General features: G+C 43.9%; 3 protein-coding genes and 1 long non-coding RNA gene across 8 annotated transcripts; 2 read left to right on the top strand and 2 right to left on the bottom strand.

Moving 5' to 3' along the window:
- The first annotated feature begins 9 nt into the window (after positions 1-9).
- Positions 10-3,957, top strand: LOC124203226. The gene is made up of 4 exons (XR_006878464.1): positions 10-474; positions 537-647; positions 746-891; positions 3,818-3,957. It is a non-coding gene; the product is annotated as an uncharacterized LOC124203226 (long non-coding RNA).
- Positions 891-11,789, bottom strand: LOC124203211. 4 transcript variants are annotated; one of them, XM_046599908.1, is made up of 7 exons: positions 11,652-11,789; positions 4,466-4,798; positions 3,729-3,990; positions 3,071-3,650; positions 2,358-2,992; positions 1,405-2,277; positions 891-1,331 (listed from the first exon to the last, which is right to left on the bottom strand). In XM_046599908.1, the coding sequence occupies exons 2-7, from the start codon at positions 4,751-4,753 to the stop codon at positions 1,186-1,188; spliced, it is 2,784 nt and encodes a 927-aa protein (XP_046455864.1). In that variant the 5' UTR covers positions 4,754-4,798; positions 11,652-11,789; the 3' UTR covers positions 891-1,185. The 4 variants fall into 4 exon arrangements, with proteins under 4 accessions (XP_046455864.1, XP_046455861.1, XP_046455860.1 ...); XM_046599905.1 differs by lacking the exon at positions 11,652-11,789 and adding an exon at positions 8,522-9,465; XM_046599904.1 differs by lacking the exon at positions 11,652-11,789 and adding an exon at positions 8,527-9,266.
- On the top strand, positions 9,637-18,447 carry LOC124203213 (vitamin K-dependent gamma-carboxylase-like). 2 transcript variants are annotated; one of them, XM_046599911.1, is made up of 14 exons: positions 9,637-10,501; positions 10,587-10,742; positions 10,824-10,989; positions 11,055-11,240; positions 11,344-11,507; positions 11,619-11,860; positions 11,944-12,075; positions 12,220-12,261; positions 12,357-12,645; positions 12,716-13,088; positions 13,526-14,650; positions 15,613-15,808; positions 17,719-17,904; positions 17,978-18,447. In XM_046599911.1, exons 1-11 carry the CDS (start codon positions 10,387-10,389, stop codon positions 13,812-13,814), a joined length of 2,154 nt encoding a protein of 717 aa, XP_046455867.1. In that variant the 5' UTR covers positions 9,637-10,386; the 3' UTR covers positions 13,815-14,650; positions 15,613-15,808; positions 17,719-17,904; positions 17,978-18,447. The 2 variants fall into 2 exon arrangements, with proteins under 2 accessions (XP_046455867.1, XP_046455868.1); XM_046599912.1 differs by lacking the exons at positions 17,719-17,904; positions 17,978-18,447 and having other exon boundaries at positions 12,716-14,304; positions 14,372-14,650; positions 15,613-16,852.
- LOC124203224 (neuropeptide FF receptor 1-like) lies at positions 15,108-15,795 on the bottom strand. The gene is made up of 2 exons (XM_046599932.1): positions 15,606-15,795; positions 15,108-15,469 (listed from the first exon to the last, which is right to left on the bottom strand). The coding sequence occupies exons 1-2, from the start codon at positions 15,793-15,795 to the stop codon at positions 15,312-15,314; spliced, it is 348 nt and encodes a 115-aa protein (XP_046455888.1). The 3' UTR covers positions 15,108-15,311.
- Positions 18,448-18,628: the final 181 nt, after the last annotated feature.

Here is an 18,628-nt window from a genome sequence, read left to right as displayed (position 1 = left end):
AGTGTTTTGTTTTCTCTTTGGAAAGATTCATGCAAACGAGATCGCCCAATGATGTTGACGTTTTGACACCAATCTGATTACATAAGCTCATTGATGAACTGCTTATTTCCGTGTATAGTGGTTCTACTAATCAGATGAACTTTGATTTCATTTTCAAAATAATAATAAAATTCCTGGAAATCATGTTGTTACTGTTTGGCAATGTTGGGTCGATATTCCAGAACGTGGAGAGATAGAAATCAGTCAGTTTGGTTTGAATGATGTGCTTCAGCCATCATCATTCATTATCAAGAAACAGCAGTTTCATTCTTGGTGGTTTCTGGCTAATCTTTTTTCATAAATACCAACTATGGCCATTGTTTAGATGGCCCTCCTTGTCAAATGGTCTGCTGAACGAGCCCAACCCTAATTTCCATCCGAGAGTTGCATGTGTTCACCCACGTTACAAATATGTTTGTGTAATAATAACCGGTTGTATGTAATTGATATCTAAATAGAGCGAATGTCGGCGACCTACTCACTTTTCTTGTTGCTAGGTTTCAGGTCATGCTTCAAGGGACCTTTTTTTCCTGATCTCCATATTATGAAAGGAGTTGGGTTTTTATCAAACTTGGCCGAGCTGAGTGCACCACCAAATTTGCAAAACCGTGAGTCATATAACTGCTTTTTGGTATAATTTACATAATGTCCCTCCCATCATTAAACCCAACTCTTTCTTTCTCTCTTTTGATCATCGGCCATAAAGGCATCAGATTACACAAGCCCAGAGCTGTCATCTGGCTGTGACGCAGAGAGGGCCAATAATCCTGAGCTGCATAATATGCTACATTGACTTGATTTGCATAATATACGGCCATCAGACACAGCAGCAGATATGACCGAGAAAAGAGTGTGAGTATAGAATCCATCTTTTATTCAGCATGCAAATTGCTATCATATACAGGTATTTATATATAGCAGCACAACCTTGTTTGGGTGAGGGGTGGGGTGAATAGTTGGGTGGGTGTGTATGTATATTCTTTTTTTGGGTGTTTTTTATTTGGGTGGGTGGGGGGAGTCGCAGGAGAGTATAAGATAAGAGAAATAGAGAGTATAGTGTAGTAGATCCAGCATTTGTGTTAGAAAAACCACACACGAGAATAAGCTTTTGCAGAGATTAAGATGATATTTTGTTGGAGCAGCCCATCAAGTTGATTTGATCAGTCGACTCGACGAGGAGCCGTTGATGGGGGCCGGGAAGGCGACCGAACTCTCTTGTGGGCAAGGGAACAGCAACTTCTCCGATCCGTCGGGCGTCAGGGCGTGTTTGCCGTAGTATTGGATCAACTCACCTAAATAGACAAAAGACAAGAATGTGACACTTTTGACAGAAACGACATATTTTAAATCTTATCATCGACTTACGTAAACTTTTGTGAGGCGGATCGGTTGAGCCGAGTAATGTGTACTTTTTGTGGCTTCGTTTTTCACCGGCATCGATGAGAAAGTGAGAAACATTTCCGGACGGATTCCGCACCGAAATGGCGTAACCCCACAAACGCTCCGTCAGACGAGCTAGGAAGGCCCCCGCCGGTTGATTCGTCAGACGTCGCTCGGCTTCCCAGCGGGAAATGGCCCCGTGAAACCAGGCCGACATGTTTCCCGTCCCCGGCTCCAGTCCAGCAGCCAGCGGGAATTCTTCCGTCCAGTACCAATCTTGAGCGTCTTCAAGATTCGACGGTTTGGACGGTCTCCAAGACGGTTTGCCCGTCGTCGTCGCTTGGTGATCCGTTGCAGCAGGTGGCGCCGCCGGCTGCGTCGTCGAGTTATTCCGTTGCAGCGGATGAGGAGCGGCCGATTTGGGGCTTTTATTGGCAAGTTTGAGAGCCGGAATGGGCCACTGAAAGATGCGTTGGTGGCCGAAGCATTTGGGCGAATTCCCGTTGTGGGCCGGAAGATGCGGAGGGTGAAGGTGTTGGCACTGCGGATCGGTCGATGTAGTCGGCAGAGGCGGAAGCGTAGGCGTGACCGGAGTTGCCGTTGCGGACGAGGACGGAGATTGGGGTAAAGGGGGAGGCGGCCATGTTAGCTGGATGCCACTTTTAATAGCGCGGTGATTAAATAGCGGAAGGGAACTTAAATACGCCGGGCTGGAAGAAGCGGAAGATACCGACGAGGCTTGTTCAACTGCTACTGACGGGTTTCCCCCTTCTTCCGTCGCTTCCTCCGGTGAAGTGCTGGACATTCCAGTCATCCGCCAATGTTCCAGCCGAGCTTTTCTGGCCATCGACCGAATTGCTATTTGGTGGCAACAACAACAGTTTTCTTTCATTTTCTTTTCGTCTTAAAGATTTATTAACAATTAGGCTGAAACTTACCCGTCAATTCCGCTTCCGTGCTGGATGGCGATGGCTTTTCTTCGGCTTCGGCGCTGCAGCTGCTGCTCCGGCTGCTGTTGTTGGGCGAACTGGACGTTTCCCACAGCCGACCGTAAATCGGGTTGCTCTCTTCCATTGGATTTTTAATCCGGACAGCTGGATTGTTGTTGACGTTGTTGACGTTATTGTTGTTGTTGTTGTTGTGACTATTGTTGGCCATCGAAAGAGTCGGCCGGCGGATCCAGACTTTGTCGGCCTGCTTGACCATAGGGGCTGGAGTTGGGGCAGCCGGAGGCACCCAATCCTGTCGGGGAATCCACACGTCCATCTCGACAACCGGAGGCGGAGGTGTGGGAGGGGGCAATGGCGAGGGCGATCGCGGTGGCGAAATCGTTTCCGGCTGCTGTGCGGACGCGGACGGAAGAGGGAATGGCTTGGAACCGCGCAGGTCCAGCTGGACCAAAGGAGGATTCCTCTTCCAGCCAATCAATTCGTACAGCGGCTCCCGTTTACTCACCTCGGTGGCCGGTTTGCTGTTTTCCACCGGATGCGATTTGTTGGTGTCCTCTTCCATCTGACGGATCTCTTGCAAACTCCGCTCTAGCAAATCGCTCACTTGCGACCAGTCGTCGATCCTTTTTTCCCACCAAAGATTTGAAAAAATGAGCGGGAAATTTGAAAGCAAAAACCAAACAATGCGGATGAAAAATTACCGATGATCCACACGATTATCCGGGCTGTGCAGACTAAAGGTCTTGGTGGAATCAATGTCGGTGATGGTAGACGATGTCTCTTCAAAGTCCAGCTCGGAAAGAACGCTGCCAGAATCGACGGAATTTGGATCGTCGGGCTCGAGATGGACGACCGTTTGCCTTTGATCGACGACTTCTGCAGTTCCGTTTCCACAGCGGAAGATGTCGAGGAAATTGTCCAGCACTCCGGTGCGGGTGTGATGCAATGTCGCCTTTTCCGCCTGCTGCTGCTGTTGGCCGTCATCCGCAATCCGCAGTTCCCTAAGATCGACGTGCTCGCCGTTGTTTCTGGTCGTCGTCGTTGTTCCGTTTGTCGTCGTGGTTTCAACTTTGTGATCCGGCGGAGTCAGCCGGTGATCCGTCGCATCCGAGTAGCTGATGAGCGACGAAATCAAACTGTCGATGTCGTCCGTTCCGCCGGATTGATTCAGTTCTTGCGAGTGAGAATCCAGCAAGGAGCCGATGGATTCAGCCGATCCGCCAAAAACGCTCGTATGCAAATTACCCGTTCCGTCTTCCAGGAAGCGGACTTTTTTAGGCGCTGGCAACGATTTAATTTATCATTTAGTTTAAAATCTTAATTTAGATTAAGGGGAAATGTGTTAAATGTGTTTTTTACTTGATTTGTTTGTCATCCGCGGTGATTTCGATCCAGCCGGATCGAAACGCTGACCTAATGCTCCGCTGCTATTGAAATGATTCACATAGGCTCCACTAGGCGGCGGCTCCGGTGATCTCAGCGTCCGTCTCAGTTGGAGCATCGCCTCTGCCGGCGGATTTTTCAAAAGGACCGTCGAAGCTGTCGATGCCGTCGCGGCAGCCGGCAGGAGCGGTGGCTGACCGGGCACGCCCACATCACTTTGCAACCGACCCCTTCGCTCCTAATCATCCGGACGGATGGACAAACAAGCGGAAGAGAACACGGTCAGTATTATAATTTATAAAATGAAAAGGGGAAAAAAAAAGGAAAGAAAAAGAAGAGCCGAATGGGCAATAAATCAAGGAAGCCAAGGGATTTCTCTAAATAGGGGGTTCGTTCTCATTTGCATAATGCCTGGTGAGCAGCATTCACAAAGGAGCAGGTAGAAATAGACAGAGAGCTAATCAACAGAGTGAAAAAAAACAAAAAAAAAACTTTTTTGGCTGCTGTATAAGGCAACGTCCAGCATCAATGCCTTTTTCCCCCTTTAGCTTAGCTCCTTTTTGTTGTTTTCCCCGTCCGTCTCTTGTGTGAGACGAGAAGAATCTCTTTTGTTTTGGCCAGCAAATTCTTGTTTTTCCCCTCATCGTTTATAGATCTCTGCATCAGCTGATAATCGAATTCCTTTGGTTATGTGTGCGCGTCGAGTATTTTACCTGTGCCCGTCGTAATTCATTGAGGAGCTGGTCGTATTTGGGGGGATGTTGGTGACTGGTGGGCGATGTGGGCGACGACGGCGGCGACGATAGGGAACCAAACAGTCCGTTGCTGGTTGTTGTGTTGTTGGCCGACGATGGTGTTGGTGTTGGTGGTGGCTCTCCGTCTCCTAAAACCAGCTTAGGTGGGCAGATGAAGAATCCTTTGGCCGGCGGATTGGCCGACGATCCTTGTTGGGCGCTCGATCCCGACGCGGTCGGTCGACCCGTTTTCCACAACTGCGGCATTTTCACTCTCTCCTTTGAAGAAAAAAAAAATTCTTTCGCTTCTTCCTAAAATGGGAAATTAAAATTTTCAATTATGCGACACGACCACTAAATGACCTAACCTAAACCTCCACTTTTGTTTTTGTAAAAAGAAGAAGAAAAAAAGAAAGCTTTTTTATTTTATTTTATTTTTTAAAAAAGAAGGGGGTTTCTCTTTGGTTTTCCAAAATAGGGGAATGCGCTAGAGCTGCTGCGGGTGTGTGTGTGTGTGTTGGGGCCGCCTTATCTCGATCCTCTCATTCCATATATGGACTGACCGGTCTGTCACTGTCACATTTTCCCCTTTTTTTTCGTTTCGATTTTTCGGTTCTGCGTGTCGTTTCTTCTTCTTTTAACTCAAATGTTTATTTTAAAGAAACATTTTTTTGTTTTTTTTAGTTTCTTTTTAGAAAACCGCAAATGTTTTGGGTTTCAAGGAAAAAATTCGGCGCCAAACTTTTTATTTTTAAATTTGGATTTAGTATTTCTCATCATTAACTCAAGTCGGGGGAATTGACGGCTATGGTTTGTTATCTGATGATTGAATTTAGATACACAACACACAGGAGAACTAATAGACTGGTAAATGTCTCCCTTCTCTCTCTCTCTCTTTTGTTATCGCGTTATATTCCCTGGCCGAAACGAAATTTCCGGACCGAAACAACAGTCTGAGCTTTCGATTCAGGGCGTTGTCCGCTGCAACTCTGGTCCAATAATAATATTCCTCCTCTCGTTGTGTGCGATGGGAAAACAGAGTCATTTAGCATAGGGTCATCAGCCGACGCCCAGTGCGCGCCGGCTGATGAGGGCGCGGACGTTGGTAAGAAAAATGGTAGAAGAAGAAGAAGAGACAAAAGTGAATATTAAAAAAAAAGTGAGGGGAGAACCTGTTGGTTTGTTATAATCGAGTCACGCCTTGATTAATCACGGTCCAATATTTAGCAACAACCTCCCGACAACTCACCAAAAAGGCAAACGCCAATAGCGATGGCTATCCCCCCTCGATTTTTACTCCCCACCACCACCACCATCAATTCTTCTGATTTCAATTTCAATCAAATGTGCCAACTCACCAGACAACCACCGCACAGCTGCTGCCGTGTGGTTTATCGCAACCAAAAAAAAAGAAAAGAATTATTAAGAAATTCGATTTGAAAGAAACACTTTGGTCGACGAGGTCCTTTTGGTATACTTGGGTTTTTTGGCCATGTCTGCGGTTCGTTTCTTCTTTTTGCGTGAAAAATCTAGCTGCTACTCGACTAGTAGAACCGGTATATATAATTCGGCAGAGAGGAAGAAAAGTTTGAAAGAAAAATGGAAAACATATTTTTTCAATTTAATATAGCAACGCCCTTAACACAAAAAAGTTGTTTGAATTTTTTTAAAAAATGAAACGAATTCATTTGGCTGGCAGTTTTTTGGGCTTGCGTGTGTTGACTCAGGGCGGATGGGGTTGAACCACCAACAACCAGGGTTCTCTACGTCGTGTACACAGAAAGTCTAAGAGAGCCGGAAGTAACACGATCTCGTTATATTCACGGGGTGGTATCTGATGAAATGCTGTGACACCCGAGTGTTCATATCATCGCGCGCCTTCCACGAATAGATCCGTTTGCGTCGTTTAATATGCAAATAAAGTTTTTCTCTCTACCGGTCGTATTATAATTTCTTGTTTAAACGCTATTTCTTTCTTTGCCTCAAACGAAATTTTATTTCCTTTTTAAGAAGAAAACGATAAATAGCATTGGAGAGTGCCGTCATTTTCAATAATAATTCTCCTACCTGGAAAGCGCGCTGCAACGTTTTTGTGTGTGAAAAACCAAATTCAAATAAATAAATCTTTTTCCTACCCAACAACAACAACAACTACCGTATACAGAGGTGCTGAAGAAGGAACGGGCGGGATGATCGTGACGGCCATAAAGCTCGCCCGTAAATTTTTTCGAGAAAAACACATTTTGTTTTTTTTTCTTATTCTTTTGGTCGTCGACATTTTCGAATCCCATTGTTTCCGGCTCCTTCATTCCAATGCCATATAGTAAATCGCCGTGTTTTATTTTCCAGCAGCCTCTTTTTTTTTCGTTGAAAGAAAAAAATCTTCAATTATTATGGAAACAAAAAGTGGGGCTCACGCATCATTCCTCTCTCTTAATAACTCGTGAAAAAAAACTTTCTCTTTAACTTGTCTTTAGACTTTTGGCGCCACGGTCCAACAACCGACTTTCGACATTTTGTCAGAGGTCAGTTGAAATGAGCAGCGAAAATTGTTTAAAAGCTACTACTACTGGTGCTTGCTGATTTTTGTTGAACAAATTTTGTCCCCAACAAAGTCTGTGGGTGGTTGATTTGAAAACTGAGAAAGTCGAGCGAAAGATTTTTTGAAAAAATGCAATCAGGTTTTTTTTCTTTCTTTGCTCGGGTATAACATTGTACGAGACGCGGACTCTTCCGCGCTAATTAATATGGACGGCAGACCGGCCTTGGCACTATAGGTGGTCGATCAACAAAAAGGAATAGAGACACTGGATTATTCCAACCGTCAAAGTATAGAACCAACAACAAACAAACACAACACATTCTTTCGAAACCATTTCACAAATTTTCAAATCTTTCGATCAGAATTTTTTTTACCTACAGAAAAATTCGATACGTGTGGAATCTGTCAGACAGAGTAAACTTGACCCTCTCTCTTTCACTCGACTTTGTTTGTATAAATCAACAAGAGAAGCAGAAGGGAGGGAGGAATACTTGTATGTATCTTTTTCGGTAGATAACTCATTATACAAATCAATTTTTTGTTTGTTTCGTTGGGTGATTGTGTTTGTTTGTTTTTGGTGAATAATTAACAAGTTGATTGCATATATATTAGCTTGTATTTATCGTATTATTCAATCGAAACATTTATTCTTCTTGATTGAGCGAAACAAAACAAAAAAATACCCAAAAACATTTCCATATAAATTTTCTAATCTTTTATTTTATGTTTTATTTTTTTGTTGTTTCCAACACTTTTAGACGCTGCCCCCTAGCGCAACAGTCCACCTACTAGACAGTTGAAAGAGAGTCTCTTTTCATAAGCTTTTTAAAGAGGCCCCCAGAGCCACAGGAGAGAGACCTCATCCATTATAGCTCATCACTCTTGACTTGTCATCAAGTTTTAACCTTTTTCTTTTTTCGTTCTGTGTGTGAAACACACGAAAGGCAGAGAGAGACTTAGAGACTCGGGAGGGGATGGTTTTTTTTTCTTTCTGTATTCGTTTGTGACTCGGCCGGAAGAAATCCCTGCGAGGGAACTTATAAGCTAGAGGGCTTATGAAAAACCCAAAAGAGAATTCAAACTCGGTCAGAGTGGGGATATGTATCGGATTGCTCTCGTGTTTTCTTTCCTCTTGCAACGACAACAACAACAATCCCGAAATAAAGATGTTTTCGTTTCTCTCGAGGTGGAGGGTGAAAAAAGAAGAAGAAGGAGGGATTAAGAAGAGTAGAAATCTCTGCCATCTAGCGGCGTTTAAAAATTAACATTTTTCAAGTCTAGAAAAAGAAAAGATTTTTAACGACCAAATCGAACGGAAAATCTTCTTTGCGTCAATTTTTGTTCGTTCAATTTTTTCCCCTCCCCACCACCACAGAAACGTAATACCCTTTTCTTGTCACGGGATATTCAAATGAGCTATCGAAGGATGGATGAAAGGGAAAAAAAAAAGAAATCACGACAAAAGAATGAAAAACAAAAATTGCGTAACTCACCGTACCTACAATTTATGTTGTGTTTCCCGTGCGGAATTTCGTTCCAGTTGAGTTAAAAAAAAAAAATCACGATGCAATTACGGTGCGGCCATCATCACACTAGATCGACGCAAAGAAAACAGTGTTTTTTTTTTGTAATTTGAAAAAGAAAAAAATAATTAAATTCTTGTCGTTTTCCACTCGAACTGATGTGTTATTCTCAGATGAAATCACACACACACACACAGCTGTGCGCCCCACACACACACACAACGCGTTCCGTTTTGTTGTTGTCAACACCACTAAACTATCGCGCGCCCCCCTTTTTCGCTGTTGCACACGACAAGAAGAGCATCAACTTATTGTTATCACGGGGCTGTCGGGTGAGATCAGAGCCGAGAACTCATCACGCCCGACGTCAACCGATCCAATCATCGTTTTTTCTAATTCTTTTCTTGTTTCTTTCAGAATAAAAGATTTGAGGCCAGGAGACACAACACCCACTACCCCGCCAGGAGCCACACTGTCACTTGCACACCATGTTCAATCGGTGATGAGAATTTTGAATCAAAATTTTCTTTCCCTTATTTATCAAAATCACGAAACAACTAAAAATCAAATGGGGGATACTGGGACTTTTTCTGGGGTAGGTGCAGGCGATAAGCGTGAGCTGCCGCGACTGGCTCCTTCCCAAACGGTTGGGTTCCTCGTCGTTTGCTGGATAGGAGGAGGAGGAGGAGGAGAAGAGAGAATATACCGGTTAAGCGCCTTTTTGCTTTTGGAGGAGGGGTAGTAGTGTGTCGTGTCGTGTCGGTTCTCGGGTTCGGCCTTGCCATGCTGCACCTGTGCGGATTTCCCGCCTTTTCCGTCCGTCAGGAGGACAAATCCGGCCGGAATCGGGTGCCAATCGATTCTCTTCCGCGACACACATCCGGTCGACCCGTCAAAAACCGTCCAGCGCCTCTCCGACACGTCGAAATAGCCGTGAAAAGTCGCAGGCCCTCCGTTTCGTGACGTCACCAAGAGTCACGTGACCCGACATCCACCAATCCCTCCCCCCTACCGAATTCTTCTCTCTCTCTCTTTTACACACACAGTTCGTTCCTCCAACTCTTTTTCTTTCTTCAATCTGCACGAAAGAAAGTTTGTTTTTTTTTTTCTTTTTCCTTTGCCCGGATTATATGATTAAAGGTCCTCTCTCTCTCTCTGAGTTCGGGACCAAGAGGGAGGTACTATGCGAGGAGGAATTTTCTATTTTTTCTTTTTCTGTACCACCTTTTGCCTATTTACCGCTTCACGAGCTTCACAAGCTCTCACTTTTTCCGTTGGCTGCTTGGCCTCTCTCTCTCTATTCTTGGATTCTTCTTTCTTTTTAATTTCTGAAAAATTTCATTTTTTTTTTTTATTCCTCAAAAAATTTCGAGGGAAAAAATATCGCAGAGCATCGTCTTGCCTTCTGGCTCGTTCATTTTATTATTATTTTTTGACATGTCGGGGGAAATTTTTGAAGCCGTTTCTTTATCGCTTTTATTTTTGCACACCGGAAATTCCATATTCGTCATATTTCAACGACTTTCAACACGATAGATATTAAGAAGAAGATTTTTCCCGTCTTTTGCGGCTTTTTTGTTAATGTATCGATATAAGAAAAAGAATCGCGATTGAAAATTTAGCCTATCGATTTGTAAGGAACTTTTTTTTATTGATTGTTTTCCCAGCTGAAACTCCTCCCCTTACGCATGGCGACATGGACATGGTTGGGTCGTAAACAAGTCGTGGTTCTTCTTCTTCTTCTTTTTTAGTGGGGGCTTTACACCTCCCTTATATAACCAGGTTCCTTTTTTTCCACTGTAATATTACGAGCGCACAAAGTATTCGACAAGAAGATGACGGCTCCGAGAGCCATCATCAACAAACTCGGAATGTTTTTAGACAAATGCCATCAGGCTGCGTGGCGATTGAAAGATCCTTCCAATTTGGCCGTGACTCGTATACTCTTTGGTGAAATTCTCGCTCAGATGCCCATATTCTCTAACTTTCTGATTTATTTTGACTGTGTTTTTATTTTCGTGCTCTTTTCTTGCAGGGTTTCTTATGGTTCTAGACATCCATATTGAGCGTGGCTTTGCAGAAGTGGACCACAGGTTTGGTGATTTCACGCAATGCCATTTCCCCTTATTTGATTTCGTCAAGCCGCTGACATTTCAGTGGATGTGTATGCTATACCTGCTCATGTGGTTGGGTAAGTTTATTGTCATTATATACACTTCAAGTGCTGTCTCTTTGTTTGGCTTCTCAAAGTTAATCTCTTTTTGATTGACAGGGGCTTGTGGGATCATGTTGGGATACAATTTCAAACTGAGCTGTCTCAGTTTCAGCGTTCCCTATTGGTATGTCCTGTTATTAGATAAAACCTCGTGGAACAATCATTCATATCTCTACGGACTTCTGTCCATACTTTTGCTGTTTTCGTCAGCCAATCACTACTGGTAAATTACTTTTCAACAGATTGTGATGATGTATGGTGAAAGCTTTCACATATCCTTTTCAACAGTTCAATTGATGCATGGATCGATCCCAACATTAGAAACAAACCTGTGCCAAACTGGAACTACATTCTAGTCAAATTCCAGATATTCCTACTCTATTTTTATGCCGGTGTCAAGAAGATGGACCCAGAGTGGCTGGGTGGCTATTCCATGAGGAATCTTGGCAGCCACAGAGTTTTCACACCTTTCACGTATATTGTTAAGTTATATATGGCCTGAGCATTTATTCAGTCAGCCACCACTGCATGTATAATCAGTCACTATAAAGAAAAAATTTACACTATTTGATTGCAGAGTCTTTCTAAGTGAAGAAACCATCGAATATTACATGGTGCATCTCGGAGGTTTCATTTTGGACCTGACTGTCGGTTTCTGGTTGTTGTGGCCGAAATCGCGGCCTTTGGCTTTATTTTTTGCTACTTCATTCCACGTGATGAATGCACAACTTTTTACGATAGGTATACTCCTCCCTTCTTTTTACTACATTGCGATGGAAGGGGGGGAAAAACTATTTCTTGAAATTTGATTTATCACCAACCTAAAACCACTTTTTTTTTTTCTTTTTAAAGGAATGTTCCCTTACGTTTGTCTGGCCACATTACCTGTGTTTTGTGACGATGACTGGCCAAAACGTTGGATCGCTGTATGCCCTGGGCTGCTGCGCAAATGTCTTCCAGACGCCACAAAGATAACTAATGTTTGTGATTCTCCGGTCGAAAAACGCGGCAAGAATTCATCCTTCAAACTCACTCTGATGGGTCTCTACGTCGTAACTCAATTGGCTCTTCCCTGGTCGCACTCGGTCACTCAGGTCTGTTGAAAAAGAAATTGAATATAGCTTTCAGAGTGACTCACTCGATTCGTGTCAGAATAACAACAACAACAACAAAACAGGGTTATAACAACTGGACCAATGGTCTTTACGGCTACTCTTGGGACATGATGGTCCACGCTTGGGAGACGATGCACGTCGTAGTCACGGTAAAAGATAAAACCACTGGACGAATCAACTACCTTGACACTGAGGTTCGTAGCAAAACTGACATTGTGTTACGTGAGATCATGAATGTGTGTTTGGCTGGCCTGACGTCAGCCTGTGATAAGTAATAGCACCGCTTATCGACTTCACTCATGGATGCGTGTTTCTTTACTTTTTCGTCCCACGTACAGGTTTTCGTGAGGAACGACAAATGGGTTGGTCATGCTGATATGGTAGGTGTTTACTTTAAACTCTTTGCTCATAATTCACACAAGTGAATAATCAATATAATCAAATGGTCGTGCTTTGTTTTCCCACCTTTTTTCAGATTTATCAGTACGCTCATTGCGTCAAGGATCGCTTGGGGGCGGTCAACATGACCGATGTAGCCATTTACGTCGATGTCTGGCGTTCGTTGAATGGCCGCTTCCAACAGAGATTGATAGATCCACGCGTCAACTTGCTCGAGGCCGAATGGTCGCCTTTTCGGCCTACTCCTTGGCTCATGCCGCTCCTGACGGAACTGTCGGCCTGGCGGCAGAAACTCAACCAATTGGAGCGCACCGTTTTTGACTGGTCAGATTCCTCACGAGTCGCCTTTGTGGCTGATTTCCCAGGTGAATTTTAAACTGAAATTTCTTTTTTTTTTTAAATAATTCTTTAATTTTTTTGTTTTTTCCTGCCCAGGTTTGTCCATGGACAATTACGTGCCGGCTGGTGTGACCAACGCGACGATCCAGGTGTTGGAGGGCCAGGTGGAGTTATCGATCGAAAACGGGACACGATCGTATCTGAATGTCAACGATACGGCGTCTCTACCGTCGAGCGTCATGCACAGAATCACGACGACTTCCAACATTCCGGCTTGTTACATGTACACCTTCGTCGGGCCTTCCAGCGATTCGCCATCAGCCAACGCATCGAGCAGGAATGCCAAAACGCCACAGTCGACCACCCATGAAGATGTTTCTCTGATGACACCCTTCGCCAAATCTTTAGCTCTGGTTGGCCAGAGTCTACTCAATCTAGTCTTCGGTATTCCACTCGTGATGCACAACAAGTAAAACAACAACTCCTTTATTTTTTTTCCTTTTTTATTTTATGTCCTTCCCCTCTTGTCTGTTATCGATCTCTTCAATCTGCACAACAAACGGCATAAATTTCGCCCCGCCCACATTGTGTCTGTGTGTGATTTCCACTGAAATTGAATGTTTCTTTGTCGATGCTAAATTCCCAAAAAGAAAATCTCTGAATTATGCTAATTTTATGGAAATTTCCAAGAGGAAAAGCACAAAAAAAGCTAGTCTTTTGATCTCCCCAGTGCTGCGCACCGCAAAACATGTCGTGTGGTAATATACAACAACAAAACCCGAGAGAAAAACAGTTTATTTTGAAGCGAATTCTCCAGTGTCAAGTTCCTTTTTTCTTTTTTCTTATTTGGAAAGCCTTTGATTATTTTTCTTTTGTTTTCTTTGAAAAAACATTTTGTGTTTACAGGACTAGAAAGCTACCTCTATGTACACACACTGTGAAATTGTTGACAGTTTTCCACGGGGATGTCGAATCTACACCCACTCGTTGCCGTAGCGTGCCGTGGCGTGTTGTGACGTCGCCTGCGGTGAGGGCTGGATGTTGTGGAAACGAGTGCGAAGAGGCGAGCAGAAACCTTGAACTCCGGCAGCAGCAGCAGCAGTGGTGCCGTTCACATAATTTAATGCTCTATGTGGGCGTACTTCTAGATGTCCTCCACCATCAGCGATGCCTTCAGAACAGAGCAGCTGCTTGAATCCGCTGCGGAATCTCGGGTCGAGGAAATGATACAAAAGCGGATTGACGCAACTGTTTGCACTGCTGAGCCATTGTGCCACGGGCATGATCATTTCCCAGAATTCAGCCTCGGGCTCGCTCATGCTCTTGGCGAATTTTAAACGCGTGAAAGTGGCGTAGAGCGGGAACCAGGAGAGCGCGAAAGCTGCGACGACGACGCCCAACATCCTGAGAGCTCGTATTTTGGCCCTGTGCAAGTTGAGTCGACCACCCACGCCATTGTATCGTCTCCGGTTGTTGTTGTAATGGTGACACCGGTGGTGGTGATTGGGGGGCCCTTGCTCGCCGCTGCCGGGAATCTGACGACACCAAATTTGCCTGCAGATTAGAGCGTAACAAGCGGCGATGATGACCAGCGGCAGGACGTAGCAAAGGGTCAGGTGAGCCACAGCGTAGTAAGTATCTCCCATCAGCGGATCTGGCCATATTTCTGTACAAACCTATTTGCAGTTAGTCACGATTATATTAACAAATGCCTACTGTTTGATTATAAGCTCGGCTTTATTATCTAACCAGCGTTTCGGACACGTAATCCTGGCGGAAGACGACCAGCCACGGAAGAGTTATAATTGCGGATCCGATCCAGATGAGGCCGATGATGACCCGGCAGCACTTGGAGCTCAACCGTTTCTTCCACGGTGACGAGATGGACCAGTAGCGCTCGACGGCCACGGCCACCAGCGTGTAAACCGAGGCACTCACGCTGACTCCCTGCAGGTACGGCACCAATTTGCAAATGATGGAGCCCATCACCCAAGCTGTCCTCGGAAAAAGACGCAACCACCATCAAATCACGTAACACACACATATGTTAAAAGGTTCATTTTACTTTTAGATCAAAGTTCAATGGGGACAATAAGGCCGCCGCCTAATAGGTTTCGAACAATGCAATCGAATCAAAAGATTTCCCTGCCCCCCCCCCCCCCCCGTCTCCAACGTAGGAGAAGTTCAATGGATCGACGACTGTCGTGTAATCAGAATAGCTCTCGACTTTTTTTAGTCGCCTCTTATTCAATTCTGTGTTTGAATAGGGTTGGCTTTCGCCTAAAAGTCAACGTCAAGTTGGGATTTAATGGGATGTTCCATCTCTCGGTAAAGTTCAATCTCATTACGTAAAATGATGGAAACACATGAGAAAGTAAGTTTCGTATTTCAGGATCAGTTTGACCGTCACATCGATTTGTAAATGGTCGGCTGCCTGATGCGATAGGATCCCCCTGTGGGGATTGCCTCCAGCGACCCTCTCCAACTCGTTTATTCTCATCTTTTCCCCTTCGCTCTAGCTGTTTCTTTTTGATGGGAGATGGGACTTTTTCTTAGCAGACAGAATGTTCACTCTCCGTAAAGTTTCTAGTTGGAATTGAACGCCCAAAGGGGTTCGGATCGATTCTTCCCGTTTTGCTAGCGTGTTGTCATTGTTAGACAGCCCCACGGAAGAAAAAGTATCTTGTATCTCTCACTTACGGTAGATCAGGTGAGCGACGAGAGTGAACGGCAAACAGGCGAGGACCACCAATAAATCGGCAAAGGCCAAATTGACTAGGAACAAATTAGTGACACATCTCCGCATTGTTCGGCTTCCACGAAGGACGACGACAGCCACCAGAAGATTGCCTTTCCAAAAAGAAAACAACATCCCATTATAAAACGTGCTCACTTTACAAGACATAGTTAGAACATTTTGCGCATGTAGCCAAAATTTAAGAAAAAGTCAACAATTTTGGTGTCTAAATATGTTGTATATTTTTACCTATTAGGCCGGCGCAGAAGACGAGGCCGTAGGCTGTGCAAAGAGCTCCACTTACCCACACATTGTAACGATACCAGGAAGTTGGCGGAGTCGACAATTCCGGCCAATCGGTTCCATTCTCACTGAGAAAATCCAACGGATAATCCATCGAGGACGATTGCTGTGTGTCGACTGAGTTGACCAAACTCATCGGAAGCAAACGCGTAAGAAGCAAAATTCTTGTTACTGCTATCCACCCCCTCCCTTTCCATGTACGGATGCGACGGATAGAGATATCCCAGCAGTGCGCATGTCGATATGGCCTTTTCTTCCGCCGTAAACCGAATGTAAAAGGCCTTAATAATATCCCCCTCAAAAAATTCTATCCGTTGAGAAATATTTAGGTTTAGATCGTATAGGATGCGCATTCGAAAACCGGCCGCTTGGTCGTCGTCGCTGGTTCTCCCCATCAATTATTTCTTATGTAAGATCCTATACTGGATGATTGCCTCCTTGGGGAATGCATCTAAAGGCCGCGTCGAAAGCAGCCACCAGCCCTCCATCCCCCCAAAAAGTGTCGTATGGTAAGCTCCTTTCTAGTGGATCCTAGTCGGATGTTGTTGGCGGTTTTTTGAAGCGGAAATCGCCTTTTCCCCGTACTGCTTGTTCCACTCCAGAAAGTTTCTTCATCACCAGCTGTAGGAGAGATGTACCACATTTCAAGATAACCAATCAGAGTTTGGACCGTACTAGAAAAAAAAACTGTTTGATTGTACCAAACCTGGTGGGTGGAATGCTGAGTTGAGAGGGCGAAAGTAATGAGTTGAAAGAGCTGACGCATCTCCTTGGTTGCGGTTCAATCGCTGGTCTTTGTCTGAGTCGACTTTTTTTTTATTAACTCAATTAGTTTGTTCTCTGCTGACATGTTTGCGTATATAGGTGTATTTGCTGAAATGATATTTTTTCTCGCGATCGATTGATGTACAGTTGAAGTTAGGCCGCCCAACTGGTCGCTGACTTGTTGAGATACGGGGAAATTGAAATTTGTTTTTTTAAAAGATACTATATTTTTAAAAAATCTAGGTTTGTTATTAGATTATCCCTGTGGGGTATTGAAATATATCACCGCAGAAAATTGCTTTCCTGTGAAAAGCGTCTGAGGATTTTTACAAGTCTATTGTGTACTGCACAAAGTTGAAGAGCCGAGACAAGAATGGTGTTCTGGGTACGCTTTTACAGCTGTGCCTATTGAAAAATTTTCGTTTTTTTTTTAAATATATAAGCGCCAAATTTTCCGCATTAATTTCCTTTCCCTTGAATACTGTAATCCATCAAAGTATATTTTTAGATAGAAAATTCGTTTTATCCGATGAATCATCCGTAGCCGCCGCCCACTTTCTTCCGTGTGTGTCCAACACGGAACGAGCGAATGCCAAAAATTGTGGGATTATGCACTTTTGCTATTTTGTAACCGTGTTTTTTTTTTTTCAAGTGCTTATAGGCGAGTCGCATTTACATCACACCGTGTGTGTGTGTGTGTGTGTGTGTTCGGTAATTTTGCGCAACACACCCAGCAGTGCCAAGCAAATCGTTTGGGAATGAGCGCCGATCGATCCATCTTGTGTCAAATTGATGAATGCCAAGCATCCCCCCCTTTTTGTTTTAGGGAACTTGCCGCCATGTACACCGCGTGTAGTGTTTTCTCTCCACACACTATGTCTCAGTGGTTTAATTATAAGAATATTGATGGGCCTCTTTTCTCGCCTTTGTACATAATTCGTCGCTGAGCAAACAGCACTAATGTGCTTAACGTTGTTCTTTCGACAGTTTTGTTTTTGTTAGCCAAAGAAAATGTAGCTGCGTCCATCGACCCATCATTATAGCCAAGTGAAAGTTAAACAAATTTACAGGGCTAGTGTGTATGTATGTATAAGTTTCAGCTGTCTAATGAATCAATTAACTTAATCTGCTGATGAGAAAGTTCCCCGTAATTTGTTTTCGTTATTGCATCCAGCATCCACCCCCCTATGATTACCCCTCTAGTATTAATTACGCTTTTGTTTTTAAGAGAAACCCACTGACGTAGTTTGTCAACACTTTCTTATCTTATCTGTTTTTAATCAATCAAAAAAAGAGAGAAGGTCGTTGATCGATAACGTCGACGAATATCCCAGAAAATGTACTGCAATGACGAAGAGAAAGTCTGCGCGATGATCAACGAATAGTCGACATCAGAAAATTACAGTCTGTGAACCGCGTCAACTGATGGAAAGCCCGCACACACTGACTTGTAAGCATTGCCTGCCAGTGTCTGACGACGGTAACATCTCTCGCAACATTCAAAGTATTCCATTCATCTTTAAATTCTCTTTTTCATTTTGTTTCTTTTGAAGATCGTGAAATGGACGAAAGCAAAGCAAAGGACGCCAAGGAGGGAACGGAGAACGCTGAAATTAAGGAATCCAGGAAAGAGTTCTTCTCTTCTTTTTACGACACTGTACCGTGCGTGAAGAATGAATGCGAATCGAAAGAGGGACAGCGTAAACTCGAAGTGGGAAACCGTTGCCGACACGTTCGAGCATATTACTAAGTAATAAATTACGATATGCTCAGCGGCGTGCGTTCGAGCGTCAAAGACTAAAAAAAAGTCACGCTAATGACTATTTCCTTTTTTATATTCGTTCTTTGTTGTAATTCATGTAGAGATGTGTGGAGATCAATATTTTGAAATGTAGTTCGTGAACGATAGAATTGATTTTGTTCAATTTTTTTACCGTAATGGTGTAATATGAATTCTTTCGTAAATGTTAACTTGTACTATCAAGAGCAACAATAGAAGACACCATTGCCTATTTTTTTTTAATACGATATTGTCAATGCATCGTTGAACTCTGAATTTAAAAATTTGTATTTTACTTAAACATTTCTTCTTCGGATTTTGTTACGGGACTTGCGTCGCCAGGGTCCCTACGGGTCTCTGCGAGGAGAGCCCAGAGAGAGACTTTCAACGGCTCATGGAGTTATATGGCGATAACTCCAAGTAT

This window comes from Daphnia pulex, chromosome 9 (genome assembly GCF_021134715.1).
Source record: "Daphnia pulex isolate KAP4 chromosome 9, ASM2113471v1".
In the NCBI taxonomy this organism is placed as follows: domain Eukaryota; kingdom Metazoa; phylum Arthropoda; class Branchiopoda; order Diplostraca; family Daphniidae; genus Daphnia; species Daphnia pulex.
Note: the sequence above shows the minus strand (reverse complement) of the source record. Positions and strands in the feature narration are given on the sequence as shown.

Bases quoted from the DNA above. Each gene is read 5' to 3' on its own strand.
- LOC124203211 (XM_046599908.1), bottom strand. From the start codon at position 4,753: ATGCCGCAGTTGTGGAAAACGGGTCGACCGACCGCGTCGGGATCGAGC. The intron at 3,651-3,728 runs GTAAAAAACACA...AATCGTTGCCAG, and splicing joins GCGGATGACAAACAAATCAA to CGCCTAAAAAAGTCCGCTTC. The intron at 1,332-1,404 runs GTAAGTCGATGA...TTGTCTATTTAG, and splicing joins TCCGCCTCACAAAAGTTTAC to GTGAGTTGATCCAATACTAC.
- LOC124203213 (XM_046599911.1), top strand. From the start codon at position 10,387: ATGACGGCTCCGAGAGCCATCATCAACAAACTCGGAATGTTTTTAGAC. The intron at 11,861-11,943 runs GTCTGTTGAAAA...ACAACAAAACAG, and splicing joins GGTCGCACTCGGTCACTCAG to GGTTATAACAACTGGACCAA. The intron at 12,262-12,356 runs GTAGGTGTTTAC...ACCTTTTTTCAG, and splicing joins GGGTTGGTCATGCTGATATG to ATTTATCAGTACGCTCATTG.
- LOC124203224 (XM_046599932.1), bottom strand. From the start codon at position 15,795: ATGAGTTTGGTCAACTCAGTCGACACACAGCAATCGTCCTCGATGGAT. The intron at 15,470-15,605 runs GTAAAAATATAC...CTTTTTGGAAAG, and splicing joins CTTCTGCGCCGGCCTAATAG to GCAATCTTCTGGTGGCTGTC.